At 43.5% G+C, this 10,626-nt stretch overlaps 1 protein-coding gene across 4 annotated transcripts in view; it reads left to right on the plus strand.

The window, feature by feature from the left end:
• CYLD (CYLD lysine 63 deubiquitinase) overlaps positions 1-5,664 on the plus strand; it is a 61,861-nt gene extending 56,197 nt beyond the window's left edge. For all 4 annotated transcript variants that reach the window (XM_060129744.1, XM_060129746.1, XM_060129745.1 and 1 more), the window contains one exon: positions 645-5,664. In XM_060129744.1, coding sequence (XP_059985727.1) covers positions 645-829 — 185 coding nt within the window. In that variant the 3' untranslated portion in view covers positions 830-5,664. The remainder of the gene's footprint in view (positions 1-644) is intronic.
• Positions 5,665-10,626: the final 4,962 nt, after the last annotated feature.

Genomic DNA, 10,626 nt, shown 5'->3' on the forward strand with positions numbered 1-10,626 from the left:
CTTACCCCAGTTAAAATTTGCATTTAGCCATGTAACTCAAAAGCACAAGGGTTCCAGGCAATTTTAGAAAAGCCACTGGGAGGCTAAAGCCTTTCCTGGAATCCCTAAGACCACGCCTCATAGCATCTTCATTCAGTCTAACGAAATGTAGAACAAAACCTTGCGAGAATCACACAAATACATATTTTAAATTTAGCGGGATAAAATGGTATTCATTTTACTAGATCTGCCCTGAACTGGACAGGCTCATGGTAAAGCATACAGGGAGGGGTGCTTGCGTCTGGGAAGGGATTTGGGAATGTGAAGAGTTGAGTGCGTGTATGTATGTGTGTGTAACATTATTCCCTGATTGAATACACAGAGAAGCCTGGGAAGTAGGTTTTGGACTTTGCTCAGGATATGTGTCCTTTTATCAATAGTATTCACTGTTGGTCCCGGAATCCTTTCAGAAACCAAGAAATGAGACTGTCAGGAGTTAACAAGAGGATTTAGCTTCTAGAAATCAGAAGTAAAATAAGGTCTTTCAGGTCCTGGGAATTAGCCTTAACTAAATTATGGAATTGTAAAATTACTTTGGTGGGGCAGGACAGCAAAAGGGTTTAGAACTTGACTGCCCTAAATACAGCTCTTCCTCTTTTCCGTAGGTGGTCAGAATGGCTTCAACATTCCTCAGGTTACCCCATGCCCAGAAGTAGGAGAGTACTTGAAAATGTCTCTAGAAGATCTGCATTCCTTGGACTCCAGAAGAATCCAAGGCTGTGCACGAAGACTTCTTTGTGATGCATACATGTGCATGTACCAGAGTCCAACAATGAGTTTGTACAAATAAACGGGGTCATCTGGACAGGTGCAGAAACCTAATGCACAATTTTAATGTTGCATTTCACGCGAGCTGGCAGATTTGTTCAACGTCCATTGCCGGCAATGGATGTCTTTGTGGTGATGATCCTTCAGAAGAGGATTCCTGCGTTTAAAAACAAATTGCTTTTGTGTTACTAAAGTATTTAATAAGAAGCATTTTGCACTCTAGAAAGTATGTTTGTGTTGGTTTTTTAAGATGCCTAAATGAAGTTATTAATACCTGAAGCTTTAAGTTAAGTGCATTGATCATAAGATATTTTTGGAAGCATAAAATTTTAATTGTGACAGTTTAAAACCTCTTTTAGTCCATTGAGAATGTAAATAAATGTGTCTTCTTTATGGACCAAGGATATGAAATCATTTTTCCTTTGTAGCTGATGGTTGCCTTGAGGAGGATATATTTTGGTTTTATTAAGAGTCTACTTTCAATCCAGTTATTAAAGTTGTACTGAGTTTGATTTGTTAATTCTTCCCTGTATAGTGCTGATTCCTGCATGTCTGAAATCTGCTGAGTTTCTGTGTTTCTGCAGTAGTGGTCAGAAAAGTATTTAAATTCCCTTAGTGGTGTTTTCTATTTGTTCTGGTTTTGATATAAATGAGTGATTTTGTCATAAAATGTCCATTTTGGATGTAGTTTTCCTGGAGGATTAGCGTATACAGCAATTGAAGCTCTACATTCATAGTAGTAACTGTCAGCTAACAGCTTTTTTTTTTAAGGCTCTCTATTGTATGCAACAGGGCACAGTAAGTTTTATTAAAGCGTTGGGGTGATAAATATATTCCTACACAAATATATATGGTTCATAAGAAAATAAATTTGGCATATAGAATCACTCATTAAAATTTCCCTGAAGAGATGTATTGGATATCTAAACCTCTACTATTTTAGATAAGACTGTCCAGAACTTAGATCAGTACCTGCATTAAATTCCATCTGATTTCCCTTGAGATAATGACCATTACGAATCAGATATTTTATTGAAGTGTTAGCAGCAGCTTTGCCTTCCTCCTGATTAGATAAGTAGAAGATGAATGTTTTTGTAGCTAATATCCGTAGTGTGTGTCTGTTGTAGACTAGAAGCATAGGCTGTAAATGTAAGTGCCGTGGGATGTGTTGTATGGCGTCATCGTCTCTCTGGAATGACTTCCCAACCGCGCGGAAAGGCAGAGGCTGTCGTGTGTCTAGCATATGACTTCATAAAACATTGAATGTCCAAAAAACGGGAGAGAATCCTTGCAAACCCTGCAATTGTTTCTTTTTCAAGTCACGTTTACTTTTTGGTTCTGTCATTCCATTTTCCTAATATTTATTAGCTTTATAAATCATAATAAGGTACAAAAAGTTCTTTCATATCGTGATTTTTTCAGTTTTGGAAGGAAGAAGTCCGCAACTTGTGCGTGAAGTTTTGCTCAGTGCCTGGATGGGGAGTGAGATGGTTCCTAGATCGGGGTGGGGGGGTGGGGGTGACCCCGCCCTGTCACCCCGGGGCAGGTGAGAAGCATGGGACACAGGATGTCTGTGGTCCCACCCAGTCCTGACCTTCCGGAAGTCCAGTCACCACGTAATCAGTACGTGCTGGGGAGGAAATGGATGAAGGAGCTTATCAATGTGATTTGAAAAGGCTGTCTGGAGGAGTGACTAGGACTCTATATCTGGGTAGGACTGGACTTAACAGTTAAAAAAGAGAAGACAGTGCCTTTCCTGTAAAAATTACAACAAAGTACAAGTTGAGGAAGCTCTGCCGTGCCCGGCCCCTCGCGGCGGAAGACTTGAAGAGGACTTGTGAGGGTGCCTGTGCCGTGTCCCGAGGCGGGTGGAGGCGCTTTCAAGTGGGAGGGGCCTCATCCATAAATGATTTCTAAGGACAGACTCTTCAAGCATTAGCTGAAGAATGCTGACTGTTCTTTTAGCATTAGCTGGGGAGGGAGTACCCAGTAAAGGGAGGCAGGGCCTGCTGTAGTGGTTCCTGGGGAAGCGGGGTCCTTTCCGGCCCTGGGTGTCCTCCCTGCTCCCCTGCAGTCCTGTGTTGTTCCTGGTCCAGCAGAGGCCCGTGTGTCAGGTGGGCACAGGCAGGGCTGGGCTGTGTGGCACCAGTGGCCCATGTGCCTGTTGATTTATTTACTTTTCAGCCTTAAATTTTCTTTAATATTTTCCTGTTGGCTTTTCAAATGTTTTTGTTATCCTTTCTTCCTTATCATATCTACAATCAAGATGGCAATATAGTAGAATCATCTTATTTATAAAACAAGTCATGTTCCCCCACCTCCATTAAGTACACACGTGTAAGTGTGTGTGTGTTTGTGTGTGAGAGTTTATACATGTGGGGTGGGGAGGGAGAGCAACCATGCCGTAATGTGTTCAGTCCCTCGCTGTCAGCTTTCTGAAGGAGTTTGACTCCATCCACAAAAGGATGTTTTATAAGACTAGGGATACACATTGCAAACCAAGAGAAACAGTAACAAAACTCAATAAAATATAGTTGTTACAGTTGCTAAGGATTATCTCCCTGGACTAGTTGAGGATTTTTATAATTCATATTTGCCAAATATTATAGGTAAATAACTTCTTTCTATCCCATGGATTCATTTAATATTATTATTTTTTTTCATAATTCACGTAATTCAGGAACAAGGGGAAGACATGGTAGTCCTTATGGAACTTGCATAGTCGTTCAAATTCCTGTTGTGTGAACATGGCACCTTCATAAATTCAGAGGCATTACTGCCCTCCTCAGGTGGATCTCGATATCCAGCTAGATGATTTTGCGTCTATGTGGATGATTGCAGACAGAGATGTGAGTGGAGAATACAGAATGAGGCCTTAGCTGAGGGACTGCCTGCCAACAAGTATTTCTTAGACACTTATAACCTAGGATTGTGTCAGAAGGAACATGAGACATGGTCCCTGCCCTCAGGCAGCTTACCACCTACTTCTAACAACAGAATGTCTACTAAAGGCTGCTTAGCCTAAGTGTAAGGGTACCAGGTCAAGGGAAAGCTCTGGGACGCAGTGAGGTGTGACAGAAAAAGTGGTGGACAAGGGGACAAGAGAGCTGGTGCTAGCCCTTTCTCTGTCGCTTGCTCTGTTAGTCTTGGGCAACGTCTTGACTTCTCTGGGCCTTAGTGTCCTTCTCTATATAGCAAGAGGGTGGGACTGTTGAATTTTATAGGAAAAAAAGAAATTTCTGGGTCCCTGGCTATGCATGCTGGATCTGACTCCTCACAGGTGGAGTCTAGGAAATGTTAAAGCCCAACCAGGTGACCCTGATGATCAGCCAGATTTGAGAAGCACTGAACTGAAAGATCTCGCGAATACCTTCTCCTTATGTGATTGTGTGATCATAGAATGTTATTGTGTTAATGACTCTACAGTCACGTGGGTAATTGTATGTTTGTCATATTGTTTCTCTGTGTTTACATGTGAATTTATATAAGAAATGCATTTTAGTATCTATGCCTCAGCCCGCTGTTTCCTAGAGGTTTTAGCCATCTTTGGAACACACTTAAGACTTAAAGAGGGTATTGGATGTTATTTACCTGGCTATTTGCATTTCATTTAATTTCTTTAGGGGAAATTGAGGCTCTGGGAACCAAAGAAATGGAAAAACAAAATTCTTATGCAAAGTTATAGAAAAAAATGTAAACTAGCTGCTACTTTATAATGAAAACTTGAACCCTGTATGAGAAGATTCTGGTCATAAACTGTCCTTGTTAAAGTAGGGGGACTCTAAGGCTTATAATGACGAAATAAAACTACCTTTTCTAGGGGTCAGTGATGTTAACACACCCACAATTCTCCTTCAGTGAAAATAATACTGGAATTTCCCAAGGCGAGTTGGGGTGGTGGAGGAGGGAAGGCCACCAGGTGTGGTACCCAGCCTGTGAAGGTGGGTTCTCTGCTCGCAGGCTTGTGTCGCTGCTCAGAGACTGGGACTGCAGAGAGCGAGGCTTCCTGCAGGGAGTCAGCACTGCATTGTCTAGTTTCCTTTCAGAAGCTTTATTGGAGGGAAAAGAGAGGAAAAAAGACTCTTCATCTTACTCTAAATCCTGGAAGAGCCGAAGGGTCTTTCTTGAGTCAGAAAGTGGTGGTAAAAAGCTAACCAGCAAATATGGCCAAGGATAATGAAAAAGGGGGAAAGAAGGACATTCCTTCTTCCTGTTCACAATAAACATCAGTATTTGGAGCAGGTCACTCAAGAACCCCATTTGCTTTCCTGACTCTCTGTCTTGTCAGTGATGCCAGTTATTTTCACTGTATTTTAAAGTCTTTCTATAACACAGGTTGGGGGAAAGGCCAGGTATGGTGGGATCATCCTTGGGGGCATCGCCGTCTCAGATGGAATTCTCCTGCACTTTTAAACCCTGTCCACTTTTGCTTTTCATTTTTTCAATAGAGATTGTGTTGGAGACTCAACTGTCCTTGGTTTTATTTTCTAAAATGGCCTATAGTACTTCAGAAAGTCATAGTATCCTGTCAGAAACATTCATTAAAAAAAAAAAATCCCATTTGGAACCTCCCAGGGAAGTCGTGGTTATTAGGAAATTGGTATAAAGGAGCACATTTTGTATTGCATTTCCCATATTTGGTATCTCGTTCAACATTTTTTTTTTTGGCCTGATGAACATTCTATATTTATGAAGACATTCTTTAAAAATAAAACCACATAAAATATCCCTTTACTATCAGATTGCTCTGATTTAGCCTTAATTTTGTTAAATTTTTTAGAGATGATTGAAGTGCAGCTGTGGAAAGAAATGTACTATATACTATTTCTGTATCATTAAAATTAAATTTGTATGGTTCCTTTTCCTTGATTTCTTTGGGGAAGGGTTTTGGGTTATGGGAAGACTAGAATTGAGTACAACTTCATAAGTTTTTGCAGTGGTGCCGGGAAAGAAGATTGCTTTAGGAAAATGCTGTACCGGGCACACCTGTGTCTTCCTCAAGTCTCTGCCATCATCACAATTGTTTTAGAAAACCTTACAGACTTTTCCTGTTGTGGGAGATATGCCAGTGGCCTCTGGGTCGCCTCCTGACATCATGACTCCTTGTAGTTTCTTGAAATAACCTGGTACCTCCAAGCTCTGATCCACCAGTCTCTAATCCAGCCAGAAGTTGTTCATCTCTAAACATGGGCACAAAACTGTTGACACACTATAGAATAGTGTGTCCTGGTCCCTCACAGCTGCCAAGGAGGCAGTTAAACAGTTTACTTTTCTGTATAATCCAGAGGCATGATTACATGATGCTATAAGGACCGAAACTTTTACCTTCTTTTAGGTAACTGATATAACAAGCCTTCTACAGGAATTACTACTTGGATTTTAAGTCACTTGTTATGCCAAGGTAAGAAAGCCAGAATGGTCTGAGTTGGCAATATTCGTATGAATATAGAACCTTCAAGAACTTTCGTGTTTCAGAAATGCGTAGCTGAATGACACATTGGTGATAATGAAACTTTGCCATTTTAACATACTCAGATTTTCCTTTGTTCAGACTCAAGGGTTTTCATGCTTTTTCATAGACCCATTCTTTCTCTTTGTGGGTGTGTCAGTGAGACAGTGATAGTTTATACGCTTGTGTCCACCTTTGGATGTGGACAGTCAAAGCCAGACCTTGCTGGAGGCAGGCTACCTGGTTGGCAGAGGACCATGGCCTCTCTAGGCCTCTTCTCCTGGGTCCTGGCTCCCTGCTCCTTTCCTGACTTGCTGAAGCCTCTTGTCCCTTGTCCTGAGAAGGGCTGTGCTGCCTACAGCAGCAGTTCTCAATCCTGGCCGCGCACTGAATTCACGGATGGAGGCTTTTAAGATGACTCATGCCTGTGCCCATCCGAGCCCACTGGAGTCTGCAGATGGTGCTACCAAACGCAAGTTCCTGTGCCTGATGCACAGTGAGGCCAAACAAACTGGAACAGAGTCAGAGCAGAGAAAGGTTTATTGCAGGGCCATGCAAGGAGAACTGGTGGCTCGTGCCCCCAAAGCCCCCAACTCCTCAAAGAGTTTCAGCAAAGCACTTTTAAAGGCCAGGTGAGGGGGGAGGGTCCCAGGGTATGTGATCAGCTCATGCACAATTCTGATTGGTTGATGGTGAGGTAACAGGGCAGTCTCACAGGGGTTAACGTCATCAATCCATAGGTGCCAGAAGGTCTGGGGGCTACTGCTCATGATCATCAAGTAGTAAACTTCTTCCATTTGGTGGTGGTTTTAGCATCTGAAAATCTCAGGAAATATGCATCAGACGCTATTATCTAGGTGCTTCAGAGAGGAGCTAAAGCAGAGGATACAGGGTAGGCATCTGTCCCAGGAAGGTTCCACAGGGTCCTGCTTGGTGACAACGGGGCCACAGGCACATGGCATTTTTCACAGCTCCTTTCATTAGTCCAACATGCAGCCAGGATCGGGGGACACTTGTCAGGGGGAATGGAGTTTTCTGAGGGAAACATAATCCACCTGTCGTTCCCTGGTGGAACTTCTGCTCTGATAAAGAGGACTATGGACTTGGACAGGCTCCAAAGGGGAAGTAGAAAGTCTGTTGTAAAGCTCATGGCCCAGACTATTGAGAAAGAGCCTTGGAAATCGATATGGGATGTATTCTAGAGGCCAGAGAAAGGATTTGGAAACAGGGTGAATGTCACTACTTCTGAAGAGGGCTTGAATGAAGATATCCTTCAAGGGGCATAATGAAGATGCTATCCTGTTCAGGAAATATTCCAAGGTGTGTAGAAACTTAGATGTCATAAACAGAAAAGAAAACCCACCAGGTTGATTAGGTAAGAAGGTGGGAAAGCTCTTAGGAAGGGGCTCAGTGTTTTGGGGGGCAGCCTTTACACTGAACTGTGGACAGTCAGGTTCGTGCAAGTTGCCACTTTTGGAGGGCTGTTGCTCAATGCTGAATTTTATCGGAAGAGGGAGTAGTTTGTGGTCTCATTGAAGTAATTAGGTGAGTGAAGACTGAACTGGACATCATAAAGGTAGAGTAATTTACCCAGCAGTGACCTCCATTACAAAAGCGCCACAGAAATTTGCAAGTTGCATCCACTGCTTTGACCTTACCCTTTGCTAGGAGTTTATGAAAACTCGTAAATTTTATACATCAGACCATCCCCTTACAAATAGCACCCAGGTCTGTTTCAAATACTGCCTTTTCCAAAGCAGTCTGAACTCAGGTTTGAAGAGTTGGATTGAAATTGACTTCCCCAGGGAGGCCTCCTGAGTCCCTCTCTGCCACCCCTCCCTACTTTGTGAGACGTTGAATGTGACCTCCGAGGTTGTACCTATTGAATCCCATTTGACAGCAGGCAGAGTCTCACCAGCCTGTGGAATACATGAGGCCAGGCCTTGGGGCATGACGCATGGCTTCTTAGCTGTGCGTCCTACATGGCTGAATGCAGACAGGCAAGGCTGCTCCGTGGAGTGTGTCGTGGTGGGGTTATGAGACTGGAATCTCTACGTTTTAAACAAGTGTGTGTTTTACTCTTTCTGGCCGTCTCTGCGAACTTTAGACTGTTTTGTTCAGATCTGTTTCCAAGCTGTGTCCTGTATATTACCTCTGGTGGGTGGGATGGGCGGCTGCAGGACAGAAAGACTTAAGTGCAGTTTCAGGTTCCCGTGCAGAGTTCACGTCCCCAGAGAGGCCTTCTCAGACCACATTAGCCGCTGGTGTGCTGGTAAATGTTTAACAGCCAGCTCTCCAGGGAGAAAAAAAAAGCCCTGATCTGCAGCGTTTGCCAATTTTGAGGTGTAAATACTTTCACAGCGGCTGATTGCAAGCTGCCAGTGTGACATCCCTGAAGGTGGCACCGGGAAGAGATGTAGCTAGGATTAGCACACAAGTATCAATATATAGCATATCCACCAACCAGATACGACAGACAGGAATAGCTGAGTACAGACCGGGGGTTGCTGACTACGGCTGGGTGACCAAACCCAGCCCACCGCCTGTTTGCCTGTTTTTGTAGATAACGTTTTACTGAAAGACAGTCATGCCCATTCATATTACATATCTATGGCTGCTTTCAAGATACAAGGGCAGAGTTGAGTAGTTAATGACAGAAACTGTATGCTCCGCACAGCCTAAAATATTTACTCTCCGGTCCTTTACGGAAGAAGTGTGCTTCTCATTAGATAATTGTAAAATGTAAAATAATTAGGAAGGAATGAGTTTTAAATATGACTTATTTAATGATAACTTTTACATATAACAATTGTAAGTTCATATAAGTTAACATTAATAATGGATGTGTTTAAGACCGGGCTCACAAAATTCCTGAAAATTAAACAATTGGTTCTGAGGGTCGGTGGGACTAGCTCCAGCCCACCACCAGCATCCTCTAAAATGCCCCTGCAGGCGCTTTCTGGCCCTGGGGTTCTTCAGTTTCTCCATGGCACCCCTCCTGGAATCTGGTGCTTTTCTGTGGTCTCTCTGCACTAGAAGCAGGGATTTTTCTCTAGTTCCTTCAGTTCTCTTTCCTTAGCACCTTGAACAGGGCCAGGCATGAGTAGGCACTCAAATATCTGCTCAGTGAAAGAAGGAACCCTCAGCCTTTTATGCATATAAGTCACCCCATTCACTATTGTTGATGTGGCCAGAATTAGATCACTGTCCCCATTTCTTTTGAGAAAATACAAGAGGTCCCAGCCTCTGGTGTCCCACATAATGCTTCCTCTCAGAAGTGGAGACATCGTGGAACTTCCCTCGTAAGGCTTGATGAACTTGAAATGAAACTGTGTATGTATGTAGAGTGCTTATCACAGCCTGGTACGTGGTAGCCCCTCAGTAATGGCAGCCGCTGGTGGCAGCAGCTGTCGTGGTAATAGCATAATCGTGAACTCTGAGAGACAGGCTGCAAATCTAATCAACATGTCTCTTTCCCCCTCTCTTCTCCCTCCATGATCTTATTTTCAAGACATATTCTCAAGCCTTCATATTGCCTTTTAGACTTAGATTTTCCTGTGCTTCTGGTCCGCCTGGCACAGCATCGCCATCTTGTGGTGATAATAGGCTATGCAGCCAGATCCCAGGTTTGGGAAGCAGCAGGTGATTTTTGAAAACAAGTGTGGCAATTAGTCAAGGCTACACACCAGATTACAAATTACATCCAGGGGGGTTTAAGCTCCCTCTGTGTCACTTCAGGACGTTTCTGCTTGTGACTGTCCTCTCACTGTCTGTCTGTCTTGCCCTTTCTCTGTCTCCATCTATCTTGAGCTTTGTCTCCTTTTACAAATGGTATTTAAAATGAGTTAGTGCCATCTGCTGGGTGAATGCCGTAAGGTCGGGTGTGAGCGCTTCTCTCAGGGATCTGCTGAAGAATGGAGTACTAAATCCCTAGCTTTATGAGAAGAAAGTAGGTAAATCATGGGATCCTGATGTCAAGCCCCTAAACTGGTATGCATTTCTCCCTTCATTAGAAACATGCTTTTCTGGGGGCGGGGTGGGAACAGGGTGTGGGAAAAGACTGTCGGGGTGAGCCTAATATCTACTAACTTTACTACAGCTCAAGTTGTCAGGGTCTCCGTATGAAAATCAACCACACTCTCATCAGTGTTTCCTAAAGAGTGGTCTGTGGCCCACATGCAGCTGAGCCATCTGGGACCCTTAGGAATGCAGGCTCAGGGACTTTCCTGGCCGTCCAGCGGTCAAAACTTCGCCTTCCAATGCAGGCGGACGTGCGGGTTCGATTCCTGGTCGGGGAGATAAGATCTCACGTGCCTCGCGGCCAAGAAACTAAAACATAAAACAGAAGCAATATTATAACAAATTCAATG

This window comes from Lagenorhynchus albirostris, chromosome 19 (assembly GCF_949774975.1).
Source record: "Lagenorhynchus albirostris chromosome 19, mLagAlb1.1, whole genome shotgun sequence".
NCBI classification, from domain to species: domain Eukaryota; kingdom Metazoa; phylum Chordata; class Mammalia; order Artiodactyla; family Delphinidae; genus Lagenorhynchus; species Lagenorhynchus albirostris.